The sequence below is a fragment of the Pseudopodoces humilis genome, chromosome 21 (genome assembly GCF_049639895.1).
Source record: "Pseudopodoces humilis isolate 2021_Gansu_Grassland_sample_001 chromosome 21, ASM4963989v1, whole genome shotgun sequence".
Taxonomy (NCBI): Eukaryota; Metazoa; Chordata; class Aves; order Passeriformes; family Paridae; genus Pseudopodoces; species Pseudopodoces humilis.
Window position 1 is genome coordinate 2,764,736 of NC_142220.1, and position 17,370 is coordinate 2,782,105.

At 40.8% G+C, this 17,370-nt stretch overlaps 1 protein-coding gene across 4 annotated transcripts in view; it reads right to left on the reverse strand.

Annotated features, from left to right (window-relative positions):
• The window catches only part of CEP112 (centrosomal protein 112), a 174,074-nt gene that overhangs the window by 74,317 nt on the left and 82,387 nt on the right, over positions 1-17,370 (reverse strand). For all 4 annotated transcript variants that reach the window (XR_015774320.1, XM_014255886.2, XM_088065411.1 and 1 more), the window contains exon 21: positions 2,435-2,665. Coding sequence is in view for 3 of the 4 variants with exons in the window: in XM_014255886.2 (XP_014111361.1) it covers positions 2,435-2,665 (231 nt within the window). In the remaining variant the exon portion in view is untranslated. The remainder of the gene's footprint in view (positions 1-2,434; positions 2,666-17,370) is intronic.

The window sequence follows — 17,370 nt, forward strand, 5'->3', positions numbered from 1 at the left end:
ACCTTACAGGAGCAAAGCAGGAAAAAATGTGCACAGTCCTGACAATGTCCTGGGAACCTCCAGCAGACACCAACCCTGACAAACCCTCAAAGGTTAAGGGAGTGCTCAGGAACTGACATCACAATAAACAATGTCCCAGCCTTAAAGCTGAGATTTTTAAGCAACAAAAAATTAAAGACCTCAATAAATTATGTGTCCCTAAATATCAAAAAGCTCTCTACAAACACCAACAAATATTTGAATGTTCAGTGTGCCTGTAATGAACTCTTCCTTTCCCTGTCTCTGCCCCTCACTCTTCTCATCCCCAAGGACGATGGGGAGGGCAATGCCAGAGGAATCCTGGATCTTCTTTACCCATTTGCAGTTCTGTTTTTCTTGTCACTGAAGTATGAATCATTTCTTTTGTATTTCCTCATGTTCACGTTAACAATCCACAATGCCACAAAGCAATCCCCACAGAAATCATCATTATTCCCAGAGCAGATCACAGAGGAATGAGATCCCTCACTTGAGAATGGACTGACCTTCAGAAAATCTGGCCAGTCAGATGTTCCACGCCTAAACTGTGAAATTCAGTTTGCCATTGGATTTTTAAGCAATCTTCACAGAATTGGCACCAAAAAAAAGTAAATTTAGAGAACAATTTTTTCTCCCAAATTGTCCTAAATCTCCAGGTAACAAAATCTGATAGAAAATCTTTTCATAAAAAGGTTTCAAGGCTCCTGCTGCAATTAAGATGCTTCTGTCCACCCCCTTGGATAAAATCATCAAGGTTCCACGGACTAAGATCAAGATTTGAACTAAATTAGCTGAAACTGCTACTTTTGAGCTTTAAATGGAGTTTGCCCTCTAAGCTACTTTGAGTTTTGGATTTTGTGGCCAGTTTCCACAGTTCTACAACTGCAAGACAGAAATGAAACAGAATGGGGAATGGAGATTGGAAGTAATGCCAGGTATTTTCACATGTCTGTGAAAGACTTTTCAACAGAGATATTTTTTACTTCTCCCCTCCTATCTTTTGCTCAACATGTGCTCTTCAGATTAGGGTAAAAACAGGGAAGTAGGTTAAAGAAAAAAAATACAATAGCAGTTAATATAGCTTAAAATTAGCAAATTTTTTGAAAAATAGAAAAAAATCCAACAAATTAAAGAAAACCAGTATTTCTGACAGAAATGACAATTCAAGACTATTAGAGATATTGCCCTATGAAGGATTATTTGTAACTTTAATTTGAGGATGTAAAGAAGTTAACTTTTCTTTTGCTATACTACACATGTAAAAAAAGATCAAAGAAAGAAAAGAATTGAGATTCAAATTCCATTTTTAAGCAAAAATGACAATGTCTTCCTGAGTTAAAATTAATCCTTTAATGATGAATTTCAAAGGTTTAAATACTTTCTGTGACCTTGGCTTTAAATAATTATGCCAAGTGGAGCTTTCCCTACATTCAGAAAAGATTCTGAATTGTTGATCACAGCCATTTTAATGGCTTCAGGCTGGCTGATTTCCAACATAATCCTCCGAATGCTCTTTAAAATTACAGACCAAGAACCTGACGCAGGTAAATGAAATGTCACTTGCACAAAGGCTGCTCAAACACTCCATGCAGATTGTTAATTTGTGCCACTGCACATCCCCTTGCAAGAAAATGTGTGATTTAGTGTCTTAATGCAATGTATAAAAGAGACTTCAGCAACTATCTGCTTACACATACACAGAGTCTACCATAAATATTAAGTAGGGGTTTTTTTTAGTTTGGCTTTTGAAATAAAACTTGCATGTTTTAGCTCCTAACTGGGGGGAATACTTGAATTCGAGACAGGGGTCCAAGGGATGCTCAGCAAGCAGGAACATGGGCAATGACCCCACAGAACACAACAGGAGGGAAGCCTTGATCAACCTGAAACATTAATTTCTATTTTCAAATCTTACCCAGAGTCCTTTCTCACTTGATGTACACCACAGGCAAAATTAGAGTAGCTACTGTGAGCAACCAGACACAATTTCCTTGCACCCTGAGCCTGAGTTTTTCCCTCCTTAAGAGCTCACCCTCTTTTTAAGGGAGAAAAAGCTTGGCTAGGCAGAACCACCCTTTCCACAGTCTCTACAGAGGAAGATCAGCCTGCTCCTGGCTGACTTTCCTGTGAATCACCTGTGTTTTTGAAGTGCTGTTGGCTCCTAAGCACCTCATGGCACCTTCCATCCCTGCTGGAGGTGCTGCCCAGCCCCAGCGTGTCCAGAGCAAAGCTTTTCATCCCAGAACCCCAGAACACCCCCCACACGTGCTATGGCTCTGCCATCCCATGCTCTGCTTCTGTCTTTTCAACTCAGCTGACCCCTAAACATTTTTCCTTAGGGAAACTTGGCTCAGCTGACCTTTGGGGTGATCACTCCCCTTTCACCCCACGGAGCTGCTCTTTGCAAATCCCTTACCTTATTCAAGACTGCCTCTGTCTCTGCTGTGTGCTTCATTTTCATGTCTGATATCACTTTTTCCATCTCCATCCTCAGACTGTTCAGTGCTGCCTCCTTGTCTCGAGCTGCCTTCAGCTTTTCCTCGTCCCGCTGGAGGCTCAGGTCCAGCAGCTGATGGTTCCGCAGAGCGTTCGCCTGGATCAGCTCCTCCCTCAGCTTGCGGATCTGGATCTCCAAACCTGAGATCACCTGAGAGAAAGAGCAAACAAAGTGACAAAACCCAAACCCACAACACAAAACCTACTTGGTTTCCTCCAACAGGCTGTCAGCAGGGGTAGGAGCAGACTCAGAGGATGCTCTGTCCCTTTTTCCAGCCTCTCTTCTTGCTCTTCCCTTTCTCTTCCTGCACACAGATAAATACAGCTCCCCCTGCCCAAAGCATTGGTAAGATGGACTCTTTTGGAGGAGAAACGGAGCTTGGGGCATATAATCACTACATATCCTACCCATTCCTTCTTTTTTGTCCTTAAGAAATGATCTGCTGCCTTCTAATGAGCTATCAGAGTATCATCACTCATTTATCAATCACTGCTGGCCCCTAATGGGAGAACACAAAGAGGGAGGGATGGAAGTGACAGGAATAAAGCTGTGTCACACCCAATTCCACAGAATTCACTCTGCTGCTTTACCACAGGAGTAACTACACATTTATTACTTCAGATTACACTTGCATGGAACTCTCACTAGTTACTTTTCTAAGTCCATTTCCTCTGTGAGTTCTTCACTGGAGTACAGGAGCATCACATCTGGGACATAAAGCACTGTCCTTACAGCTAAGTGTGATGGATGACACTGAAAGCACATCCATGTTTTCATTCATAAATGTAATTTTGAAAATGAGCACTTTCACTACGAAACTCACACAGAATTTCCCCCTTTGTCCTCCCTGTTTCACAAGAAACTTTGCAGTTGCCTGGAATTCTTTCTGAGAGGATGTGACAATACTAAGAGCAGAAACTGATGTTCTACCAAGTAAGTGCAGGTGACTCAGCTCAAGCTTATTAAAGGTTTCACAAGAAAATCTGAGGAAAAGCAGTGTATATTTAAAGTTCCCATTGTCCTGGAATGCCAGTTTCTCTCCAACTACTATTTTTCTTCTTCAGACATTTTTAATACACTCTCTGTACTCAACTACACCATTTGTTTTCAGCCTCTGAGAACCACATTACTACAAAAATTTGAAAAGGAAACATTTGTTTCTGACCAAAGTTGGGACATGAATGACTATCAGATCTATTGCCTTGTACATTAATCTCCCAAGACAGACTCCTATAAATACTGTGATCTGAGAAAGGGCAAAAAAAAAAATCAAGACTTGAAAGTTTGCCTATTTTCCAAGCTATTTAGACGATATGGTGTAATAAAAGACATTGTCTCCCTTCAAACCTTCAGTTTGTCCTTCAGCTATCCCAGCTGTAACATGTATTAAATAATATCAACCATCTCAGAAACTTATTTTGCTTCCATGCTTTCTTAATTACTCACTGGCATTAGTCCCTACTATGTCAAAGGTAAGAGAGTGTGTGTGGAGAAGGAATGAGAACGTCATTTGTATACAGAACTCCACCACAGGCCACATATTTCAGCCCTATCAGCATTATCTCAAGCATATGTTTCATATACTGTAATCTGTGCTAGATCCTTTCCTTCCTTTCCTGAGCTTTTCCTCTACACATGTTTAATTTCTTATTAAATCTGTATACAGAATAAAAACATGGAAGTACATTTCAGTGTATAATTATAATCCGCAATGTACTTTTATAATTCTTTCGGAAAATGATTTCATCTCCAGATCACAAGAACATGACAGCCTGCCTGGCTTTTCCTTAAGCAAAGCAGCACTAACTCCATGAAGATAAGAGCTGCAATTGCTGCTGGGTGATATGGTCTGCGTTCCAAACTGACACACGGAGAATTTGGGGTTCTTAATAGCTGCCCCAGTGCGAGTTCTGCCTAAAATAGCCACAATTATCTTTTCATCTCTGAGAGTTCTTTCTAAAAGCTCATTCCCCTACTTTCCTCTTTTTTTTCCCTCATTTCTGTTTTTAAAAAAACCCTTATTTCAATTACACCCCCAACACACACACATAAGTGAAACTAAGAAATGACATTGCTCAGAAGTTCCCTAAAAAGTTTGTTAAAATATTTAGGATAAGAAATCAGGGCTAACTTTTTATAACACAACAAAAATTCATTCACAAATGATACTATAAGCCAAAATAAAGACTGGGTGAATTCCTGTTACACTTTTTAAGCTTTACTTCCTTCTTTGTTCAATGGTTCTTATACAAAGTCATTAGAAAATGAAACACAATCCAGTGTTTTCTGTAAGGAAAAAGTAACAGCTCCCAGCCTTCGGATCCAAAAGTGGGGACAGCTGAGAGTGAGCTGAATGTTATAGGTAAAGCAACAGCAATTAATATGCAAAGGAGTATTAATGTTGGACCTAATAGATGGCAAAAGCAGATTTGGTTCTATTAGGGAAGAAGAAAGACTCTGAAGACGGGGTGATGGCAGCGAAACTAATATGATTAAAGGAGTCCCTTTGGAGCAACTTCACCGCGAGTAAGATGATGTTAAGAGACATCTAATCTCTCCAAAGTGACTGGAAAAAGCTTATATTGGGGATCACAGACACAGTTCTTGTCAATTACTTTCAAATAAGTCCAGTTCTCACAGCCAGATTAGTTTTTCCCATAAACAAAGTCAGTGGCAGAAGCAGCTTACGCCCAACTCAGCGCCTGAGACAACTTTGTGTGACACGGATATCTACCCACTGCTGCAGGAAATGAATCCCAAACTTTCCAGCACTCTGCTATTCCACATGCCAGGTTTAATAAACTATTATTAGACTTAAATGTAGGCAAATTAGGGGGAAAAATAAAAAAAGCCCCAAGATGACTTAATTCTCAGTTGCAAAAAATCCATGAAATACAAAACTTATGAGCAACTGTCTTTTCTTAATGATTCTGTGGGAAAAGAAAAGCTGCAGTTACAAAATCTCACTTCTCAGGCTGGAGATCCAAAGGCAGGAAGGTTTCTTTCTAACACTGAGTCCTCTTTCTCAGTCTTGGCTTCTCAAAGTCTCCTCTGGCTGCCCAAATCTCTGTTTGGGAACCAAATGGTTTGCATGGTCCAAACAACTGCTCAAGTACAAAAGCTGCTGTGAGAAAAAACCACCTTAAACTGCCTATCTAAGCAAATTATTATTGTGCTAAACGAGGATTAAACATAAGAAATAAAGGCTGACAGTATGTAACAGAGCCAAAATGTTACTGCCACTTGCTGCCTTTTCTGGATTGAAGTGTTGTAGTCTCTATTTTGGTGGTGTGGGTATGAGCACATGAAATAAGAGAGATCTGTATCTATTTTAGAAAGGATGCAGAAGTTTGCAGCAATTCCCAGGATGGCCATGCCACAGGACCATGCCCCAAACAAGGGAGCATTTGGTAAAATGACCATTAGTTCACATACAGGACAACAAACAGAAGGACAACACCAGCTCACACAGTTTCCCAAATGGAACAAAAATACATAAACTGTGTGACAGAGATTTCATAAAGGTTTAGATGACATATTTGTATGTCCCTTAGATGAAGAAACTGCTGGCCAAGGTGGTGATTTCTATTTCTGTTTCAAAGAAATAACTTAGAATTCTAACTAAGAATATCTGTGCTGAAATAGTGTCATAAAAAGGGTGGGTCATAAGCCCACAGCAATTTGCCTGCAGGGAAAAAATAGACTTGAAAGAAAAAGAAGAAGGTTGGTCACTCACTTTGGCCTATTTAAAATGCCAATAAATGTACTGCGTGTTATTTGGAAGGAAAACATGTGCTCTTCATTTTAAAAAGTAAATTGCATAAGAAAACATAAAGTTGGCAAAAAGTTTAAATTAAAATCTGTTGCTGATGTCTGAAACTCTGCTCCACTTCCAGGCAACAGGGATGAGAAATGGACTGAATGACTACGGCCCAATTAAAAACAATAATAACACAAATTCCCTTTATTTTCCAGGAGCTCCTACTTCACCCCCATGAAGCATTTCCTTGGATCAGTTTCTGAGGAAGAGGCTGGAGCATGACAACATCTTCACCCTCACGGAAAGAGCACACGGAGCTCGCTGTGTCCCTCCTCAGCGCATTACACACCCGACCACATCCACCCAGCGCTCAGCTCCAGCAGCCAGGGCGTTTTACAGTCACAAAAACAAGGCAGTGGAGAGTGAAGATGAAATGCACTCCTAATTTATTCCCCGAGGTGCAGATCTAGAGCTGCTGAGGTGTTGTTTCAGCAGATTACAGTATGTGACTAAGATGTGCCAGCAGATGAAGCTCTCCTTGCTCTCCTTGCTGGGAGCACTCGGGCTGCTGGAACAGAGCATCACTGTTAAACACCCCAGAGCTGCTCAAGGGGCTCCTGACAGCTCCTCAAGCTGAGTTTCAGAAGTTTTCTGTGCTGGGTTAACTTGGCTCCAGTCAGAGATGACTGCACAGGGCTCACTTTGCTGTGCTGAATTTTGCTGGCATGTAACATTTTAAAAAACCTACAACAAACCCCCTGAACCTCTGAGCAGCAGCACTGGACGAGGCTGGATGATCCCAAAGATCCTCTCTAGGATAATAACCTCAAATATCAGCCTGTAAGTCCTATTTGAGCACAGATAAGCAGCTTCTGCCTCTGTGTGCCAAGACCTTCTCAGCATTTGCTCCTCCTGAGAACACTGAAATGAGCAGTGTGTGCTGGGGAACATCAGCTGGGCCCTTCTGAAAGGGACATTTGTCTCTCTGTGCCTGCCATGGGGTGACAGCGATGGATGAGGCATCCATAACATTTGTTATTGGCCTCTGGATTACTTTTGAAAGGAGATCAGTCCCGTCAAGGGAAAGGCAGTCTGCAGTAAAAACAAATCTCACTTTGATGATGAAGTGAAAGGAAAATAAGGAATGAAGTAGGAACACCCAGTGATTCAGTGGTGACAATGACTCCCTTTTTAGCCATGAGCAGGGCAGTGTCCCAGAAGAGGGGGATGAAGTGTCCTGTCCCAGCCCCGCAGTTTATTTACTGTAAAACACCTCAGAGGGGATTATCTGCTGAAAGGGGGAATCCAAACTACTTTGGCTTTCTTGTGAGTAAACAAAGCTTTATCAAATGCTGGCAAACAGATCATACAAGTTTCTATCCCATCACAAAAACAACCAATGCATTTAACATAAAAGAAGTCTGAAAAATAAATATTTGCAGCTCTAAGCTTAGAAAAAAAGTGTAGCTATACGAACTTCAAATGTGTGTAATGTTGATTTATGTTTAGAACAAAATTGGTTTATATTAATGAGTTTTTCTACTGCAGCTTCTGCGAGGGACAACAATCCTCCTCTTAACTGATTTTACTCTGGTTTTCAGAAACTATTGTCATGATTTTTACCCTCTGGACCCTGCCAACCAAAGGCCAGGCACAGTCCTAATGGCTCTCTGATCTTTCTGTCCACAAATCATGCTACTGAGTCTGACTCACCGGTCCCACTATACCTGCATTTCTCCATGCCAAAGGAATTCTAACTGGCCAGTCCAGCCAGCTGGCAGCTATTTGTGGCTCCTTTCTATTGAACTCAATCATGTCCATTTAAACAACTACATTAAAAATATTTTCTATACTATGGCAATTTCAATTAAAATATGTAAAGAATTTATTACCCTTTTTCTCTCCTGATTCCTAAAGTCAGCAACTTGCCAATATTATAAATACTTTATAAGATGAGATTTCATTTGCAAAGAAAACTAGTGGCACATTATCACATGGGTAATGATGTGGCAGAGCACAAATTCGAAGGAATAAGTACTAAACAGCTATTTAGCTTTCACAGCACAATCTGTTACACTGTCAAGTTTAAATGCCTTTTGGGTAAGAACACACAGGCCCATAAATGTGGCATTTAAGGGAGCAGATAAATGAAATGGTGTGAAACGAAGTGAAAATGAACAACAGTTCAGTGACAAGCAGGTTGGGCTCAGCTCCTAAGATCACTCCAATAGCACGGGGGCTGTGCAAACCTTTCCAGGGGAAAACATGGAAATTAGCACCCCCACCATTATAAATAGTCCTGGACAGTGGTCTAAGACTTCCTGGAAACACTAAAATATCACTTTCAATACTCAGAGATGCATTTTATTGAATGCTTATATAGTATTATGTGCACACTGAAGTGTTCTTGTTCTTGAGGGGAAAAAAAATCTCTCCAGAACATTGGTTTTATTGCAGATTTTCTTAAAAAGGAGCCACCTTCATCCTACTTACATATATATTTCTCTCTATATCTCCTAGATTTGACCACACTGCAGTGACAGGGTGAAGTTATTAATACGTTCATAAGTGAAATGTCCTCAGTTTATAAATCAGGTTGGGAATTACCAAGTTTAGGTCTTGGAGGAAAACTGACACAAAACCAAAGCTGCACCCACTAATCTGCAGCTGCACAGCACAAGGGGAAGCTCTTCAGGCTCACACAGATGAATGTCCAGTGAAAAGAAGCTCAGTAAGAGCAGTGCAGTGACAGCCGAGGGTGAAACGTGTGTAGTTCAGCAGGGTCAGATCTCAGGCCCCACGTTCCAGGATTTATGCAAAGGTCTATCAGCTCCATCCCCACACAACCTCAACTCCTCTCACCTTTGCACACTGTACTTCTGACATCTCCCTTGAAAATACCCCCTGGGATTTGTAAAGGGAGGTGCTGAGCTGCAAACTGACATGTTCATTTCATTAATTTTAACAGCATTAAGCTGCTTTTAAAGGTTAACCCTCCTTGGTAAGATTCCTTATTTGGGCTATTCCAGCACTGTGTGAGCTCTGAAAAACTCCTCCAACATTTATGAATCTGATAAAAGTTTATTCCTACTAACCCTGTGTATTTGTATCTCCCAGGGTCTCAGCTTGGTGTGGGGACTGGTTTAACAGCTCCCTACCTGTGCAGTGCTGCTGGAGGGAAACACCACTCACCTCTGGCATCCAAACCACGGCCAACACCCCCCTCACCCAACCCCTGCACTGAACACTGGCCCAAGGAAGGTCCAGCACCCTTCAAGAAAAGATTTTACTTTTTAGCCATGTATTTGCTCTGTCTTGTCTAATACTGTTTAGCATTTCCTGAAACACACTGCAAGTGTTGACTCACAGAACAACAGTTACCTTCTACTCAGCTCCACTTCCAACAAAATTAATGAAAAATGAGTCTGTCTGTGTCATTCCTATAAATAAACACGCCTAGGCAACAACTAACAGGTAATTTAACCCCCAAACTGTTCACTGACTCTGGACAATTTGGGGGTTAAATAACCTGTTAATTTAACATTTATTAACATAAATTTACCTGACTCTGCCAGGTATTTCTGAAGGCTGAAAAGAAACAAGCAACACACAGGTATCAAAAAGCTAGTAGGGAAAAGTTGCACTGAAAATATTGGCCTCACTCTGGTTTCTACATCTTAGAAAGGGGCAGCACGTTTTTGAGATCTGCTGTGACATGGCATTAAGCAAAACACAAATTTTGATGATTCTTCTTCCCAAAAGAAGTGCACTGAAGTAGATCTGGACTTTCACGGAAGCCAGTCTAAATCCCAGTGAATGTAAATGGCACTTAAGCTACAAACTGGGCTTAAAAAAAAGGAGAGGGGGGAAGAAAGAAAATCAGACATCCATTTGAACAGCTCCACAAAGAGCTTAAAATTAACGGAGCTTATTTCCACTTCTTAATTTACATAAGTACATTTGATTCCAATTTAGTTAACGGCAGCTAGAAAGCAGAACTTCATCTAGGTTGGTTATTGTCACTGCCTTCCCAACAAAATGAGTTTTAGTCGAAGGGAAGAGCCTTGAGCTTACACGTGTAACAAAACAATGCAGAGAACTGGTGAGCCAAAGGATTACTCACCGAGTTGAAATTGAGATAAATGTAAATACATTTTCCATTTCACTGTCCTAAGACCTGTAACAGACTTGGCCCTCTTGCCTTGGAGACTGATCCAGAGCAGTTTCTCCTTCCCTGATTTACTGTATTTGCTTTGAAACAGATTAGTGAGACAAAAATTAAAAATTCCACCTTCCTTCTCCTCTACTTTTATCTGATGAAAGGAATGTTTACCTTTGTATTCTTCCTTGTTGCAAACAAAATTATTTGAATAATACTGCTAAGGGACCTGTGAGGAAAGGACTAATTTCCTTCTGTCTTTCTGCCCAGAATTTTAATGGAGACACTCAAATGGGCACATAACAATCTACATAACTGCATTAATGGAAATTAAATTTGATGGAGATAAGAAATCATCCATAAATACCTGTTTAATACACTGATCTTTAACTTGTGAGAATAAAATATAAATAAAATGCAGAGTGGCTAAAAAAATAAAGGAAAATCCACATGTTAATACCAGGTTTTCTGCATTGTACAATTCACAACAATCCATCCCTAAATGATGATTGATGCAAGTGACACCAAACATCTTCCCTGTTTTTCTTTATGAAAAACTTGAATTTCTGCATTTCAGGCTTGAAAGGAAAATATTCCCTTCAGATGAATGTTAAAGATATGTTCAGTTCTGAAACAACATCGGAGTAAAGCTTGTTCTGAAAGTGAGGAAAAGCTGCTGATATTTAAGGATAGGAATTTCCTGCAATGGAATCCAGAAACGGAGCCTAAAGATCTCTGCAGTGGACTGGGAAGAAGCAGCTGCCAATCTCAGAGCATTTTGTGTCCAGCATCCCCTAAGTCAAAGCTTTTAAAAAACATTTGCATTTAGATTTTCCACACATTAAATTTAAAAGCATTAACATTTCCTGAACAATGTGTAATGCTGATTTAAATGCAGACATGATGTAGTGCAGATTTAAGGATTACTACATTCATCTCCATGAGGCAGCAAAATTAAATGTATTATAATTCCCAATTTGCCCCCAGAAAAGGAATGCACTGCATTGTCTATGGGAATGTCTTTGCCTGTCAACTATAGAAAAGATTTCACTGTAAGTAAAAGAGCCAAAAGAACCCCATGCCTCAAAAAACCACCTAGAAAAGCATCACACACTTTTATTTTGGATGCATTTGTTGCTCAAAACACGCAACTTTTGAATATTCCCAAGTTCCTCACACATCCCATAAGGGTTTTATGATGACTGTAACAGAAATGGCACTGGACACAAAACCTGACAGGACAAACTAAAGACAAAATGCAGATAAAAAGCCTCAGTAATCAGCTGTCCATGCATAAAATATCTGCTAACTTTAATTTCTGAAGTTCACACTTGTAGGAAAGCCCACTGTGGACAGCAGCTCCTGTTCAGGCCTCTGCCAGGACCATCTCAGCAGGCACCTGAGGAGGGCTCCCAGCTCAAACCTCTGCCCTCACTGTTACTGAGGTGAAAAAGAGAAAGTTTTCAAAACTCCAGCATAATCAATCACAAGAAGCCAACTAAGGAAGCCAATGCTGTCAGTCTCTGGGCCAACAACAGAGGGTCTCAATGCACCACCTGCCCTATTCTGCTCTGCTCAAGGATGCCAAGCAGCAGGAACCTCTCTCATTTCTGGTGTCACACTGCTACAGGGAAGGTGACAGCCTTTAACCAAACATGAAGTCCTTGTTCTCAGCCTCATGACTGGCAATATGTGTGGGCAGGAATCCTGAAATCCAGCAGCTCCAGAAATAAAGGTTGTATCACTCACAGGTTTAGATTTGAAAGAAATAATCAGCTTCTGACTGTACAGATCCCTCATTTCTGCATGGCAGCAACAGCTGCAGTATTCCTGTTAGTCAGTTGTGGTAAATTCTCATCCTCACATTAGCTGCTTACACAAATAAGATGAAAAATTACACACACAGCTCCGACTTTTGGCTTTTTCCTTTTCAAACCAACTTCTCATTGGAAGAAACACATTCTAGTAGTCTATGTCTGGAGACAATCCTGATGCAAAACATGTGTCATCTTCGTCTGAGGAGGAAAATCCTAGAGAAGGTGGTCTTAAAGCACCTCAGGCATCAGGCTGGAATTGAGGCTGGAATTGAGGGCATCAGGTGCTGGTACCTACTGCCACCCCCACCCAGCTGATGCTGCTTCAAGTGTCCCTCTCTGCACCTTCACCCTCGAGGGCTGCTTGCACAATTCCCATCATCTCCACAGTGGCTCTCCTGACTTCAGAGACCTTTTGGAAGCCTCCTGCTCCACAGCTACCAGTTCAGAAAGATGACATCAACCATAGCATGATCTATTCAAAACAGATGAAAACTGTGCCTAACATTCCATCTCCTGAAATCGAGAGGGTTTTTGGCTCAGTATCTTCCTCTGGCACCTTTCTGTTGATCTCTGTCCTTTTCATCCTTCTCAGTTTGTCCTTGAATTCAGTTGATGTCACTTCGTTTTCTGAATGACAAATAGGCCACTGCATCCTGGGGCAGGAATTTCTTCAGATTTATTTATGCAACTGTTTTGGATCGACTGTACTCTGAATAAATATTAATACACAGTTTAAATATAAAAATCTAAATACATGCTAAACATGCCAACTCTGTGAAACAGCAGTCAAATAAAATAACCCATTTATAAAGGTCCATGTTTATATTTATTACTCTCTCAGATAAAAACCAACCCCAAAACACAACCTCAAAATTGCACTAAGAAATCAGGGAAAATGTACTACTCCTAAACTGAATATTCTGTCAGGGAACAACAGCTGTGGGAAGGGTTTGAAGAAGAAATTGCTGACTGGAGGCAGAGTACCAAATGGAGCTGGCTCCTTTCTGTACATCAGCCTTCTAAGGGGACAGAATTTGCAGACTTTTGAAACCTGCTGCTTTCCTTCTCTGGAAAGCATCATTGTTTTGTACAATCTTGCTCTGTGAAAATAAAGAAATCATGTAGCACATTTTTACTAACACAAAGATCAGGGATTTAGTAGAGAGATTGTTCCTTGGATACCTTGAGATGGTAGTTTTGAAAAATGGTTTCTGATGCACTTGTGAGACAGAGATTTTGGCTCTCCCCACACACAGGCCTAATTACCACATTAATGAAGGCTATGGCTATAAAGGAATAGCAGGGCTGTCTCTGCTAAACCTTCTTCAAACTCAGGCACAGAAAAACAAACATTGCCTTCTGTATAAATGGCTGCTTTAGGAGCCATCACTGATTAATCCTGCATATTCCCTCGCAGTCTCTGATGCCAAAGAAACCTTATCACAAGGGTTGGTTTGCACAGCTTCAGCAATGAGAGTAATCCACTAAGTATCCCACACAATACTCAGGTAGAGCAGGTAAGAATTAATTGGTACCTTTCCCACCCACCCCCCCCAGAATTTCTGATGCTGAAACTGTTTTCCCCTTCATTGAACCAGCTCGGCCTAGACTGGCTTGTCCCGCAGTGACATGTATATTGAATACAAATCAGACAGCAGAGCTTTAAATCTGTGTTGCAGCTCTCATTTCCAATTCGAGAACTGTACTATAATCATAAGCTTCTGGTGGATGAAAGGAAATCAGCTCTCTGAATATTAGCTAATGCCACATTTGCAAGTCCTGAAGAGATCTGTGCTGTTTAAAAAAAAAAAATAAAATAAAAAAAAAAATAGATCATTTCTCGTGAACCTATATATATGAATCGCTTTGTACTGCTCGACTGATAGAAGCGATGCCTGTGCTGGGATTAAACCCTTTTCATCATAAAACCTCATCTGGTTCGGAGTCCAAGTCCATCAAACCTTTTCCCTTTAAAGTCCCGCCTTTGATTCTACATCAATTTATTCAAACCGCAGCTGGGTGGCTGAAAACGAAAGGACAGCATCATTTAAACCAACCATGTTCCTAACTTGAAAGAAGGACTATAATTAAAAAAATGGGCATAAAAGAATGGAAATGGGATAATATTTTTTAATGGTAGTTCAAAGGCCGACAGATGTCAGAGCCTTTGAAGATGTCAGTACACTGAGCAAGGAGTTGCCATTAAATAGTTTGCCTGAGAGGTGAAGCAGCTTTTTAATGACTGAAAAAGCCCTTGCAGACACATCCTTGTGTTTTTAATTTGTCAGAGTTTCTGCAGTATTTTCTGATTAATGACACATGATTATAACTGCATAGCACACATATTTTTATACTTTGTTAAATGAATACTTTATTCTACATTCCTCCAGTGCCAGATAAAAACAGGAAAGCTTTACTACAGAGTCCAAAACTATTCAGATTGCTCAAATATTTATGGTAATTTGAGGGGATTGGCCAGATCCAGAGCTTCTATGTGTTGCTATCTTTTGTTCTTTAATGGAGCTATTACTACTGCCACCACAATGTGCATGCATTAAGTGAGCATGTGACCCAGTAATGCATTGTGCCCTTCTTGTGCCCTAAACAATCAGAGCTTTCATAATTCACTGATGAACAAAGTCATCAAATCAAAATAACATTTAGAAAAATCCCAGGGCTGATCCTGAACAATACAAACAATGACTGCCAGTGTATTGTAAGTGGAAAATAACTTTTCCAAGGGAAAAAGCATATTGCTAGGAAACCTCATGTTCAGAAGAAAAACACCAATATTTAGAAATGCAGATAAAATCCCCATCTTGGGCTGAGAGAAGATGCTCATGCAACATCCTTCATCTCTCTTAACATACGCAAATTTTTTCTATTTTCTCCACAAATGGAAAATGTAGTAGCCTGAAACATGGGGACAATTTCTTTTGCTGCCAGAAGAAGCTCTCCCATCACTACAACAGCCTTTTGTGGATGCCTGCCAAGCTGAGCAGGTACAGCCCAGGGACAGCCCAGCCCTGGGCAGGGACAGGAAAAGCCTGTGTGCCCTACCTTGTATCACACCTCAGAGCATCACCCACATGAGATCACAGTCATTACAAGGGAATTTGATTAATGTGCTGCTCATTCTGCTCTTCCAGCCTACATTCAGCTTGTAATTGGATCATAAATAGAAATGTGATGGACTCAGCTAAAAGTGTGCAGAGACTGGAGGTGTTGTAGCAGAGCTTTGTGAAATGAGTTGCTGCTCTGCCCTGAATATTGACAGGATTTCCTAAGTAGGAATATTTGTCTTGTTGCAATCCATACCCATCAGGAATCTCTGTGTAACACCCCCCTCAGCAACCTCCTGGAGGGGAGGGAGGTGGCTCTGAACACTCACTGCTCCATGGATCTGCAGCAGGAGATGAAGGAAGCCGTGAGCCAGGGGTGTTCTGCTGTGTGTCCCAAACACTGCACAGTTATCCTGCTGCAAAAGCAAGCACTGCAAAGTTTGGAAAGGAAAAGAATGTAGCTGCAGAGAGAAAAAACATCATTCTGAAATGGAATTCCCCCACATGTATTTACTGAACGGAAACAGAGCCCTGCTAGGAAGAAGCATGGTGGAGATAGGATTCCACTACAAAGCACATGGAATACTGGACATCTCTGAGTACAGACAATTGTAACCCCATTCCCAACAAACCTGCAGCCTTCCTCCTTCAGTCATCCCACAGTTACCTTCAAAGACACTTTTATTTAAAAAGCAAAACAAACCCTAACCTACCACACATCATTAGCCCACTTGACTTTATCATGAATCTCATGTAAGTTTGGAAACTCAGTCTACATTAATGTTACATTACACACTTTGGCCACTTTTCCTAGAAAGCAGAGGACACGTGGGAGCAGGCAGGAAGCTGCTCAGCAGGGTGGGGTGGAGCAGCCCCTGGGAACACCTGTCAGCCAGAGAAGAGCTCATTCCCTCTTCCATCCCCATCTCAGGAGTTGGGCAGGTCCTGGATACCCAGGGTGCTTGGGCAGGGACATGCTCTGGATGGAAGAAAGCAAGGAGAAGGATCTACACATCCAAAAGGCCCTTGGTGTCATTGCTGTAGAGAAATCTGTTCAAAATTCAGTTATTATTTTGATACTGTGGTAAAAATAGCAGAATAAAATGTTCAATTTCAAGCAGTTATGGCTGAGCTGAAATAAACCTTCAGAGAACAAAGAAAAGGCACTTCTTTAAGCTGTGGGAGTTTCTACAGAATTCCAAATTAATTACACAAACTAAAGGAATGTTACTCACAAAAAATGCATCAGAATTCTGAATAAGCATTATAAAGTTCTTCTAAAATAGGAAATATTAGACATCCTGAAAAAAATGTTTTGCTACAAGCCCCATACAAGCAGACAAAGCTGAGCCATTCAGACTCTATCCATTAGAGGGCAATAATACATATACACACACTCAGACATACATACATATATATATATATATATACACATACACAAACACACTCCCTCATGTATCCCAAACTGATTTTAGCAAGAAAAAATTACTATTTTCTGTCTAATATTACCAGTGGTATATTGACAGCTTGAGTCCTGTTCCCTCCATTCTCCCTGCACTCCCCAGCAACAGCACCCAACAGATAAAAGGAACAGTAACAAATTATTCTTTAAATTTGCTTTCCCATGAAGGAATCCATGAAATACACAGCCTCAGAAGGCTTGCAGTTAGTTTTATAATAGTTATAATATTATAAATATAAGAATTTAGTTATTATTAAACTTGAGTAGGCTGAACAACCAGCATGTCTGTAAGCACAGGAATCATTACAGGGGTTCCCAAACTTTGAACAGACAAAAGTGTTCTTCAGGTGCTCATCTCCCACCTCAGTCAAACACTTCTCCTTTTCCTCACAGTGACACAAGAACCCCACAGCAGCAGCCACTGCGGATGTGGCAAGGGGCCAGCACACTTCAGCTGTCTCTCAGAGCTACAGACAAACCATGGAAGGGCGTTTTTAGATGTTATTAGAGGCACTCAAAGCAGGCAGCTCCTGTGTTGTGTCTTCTGCTTCCCTGCTCCAACCACGCCAACCTAGAGAGAAACCAACTGCTGAAC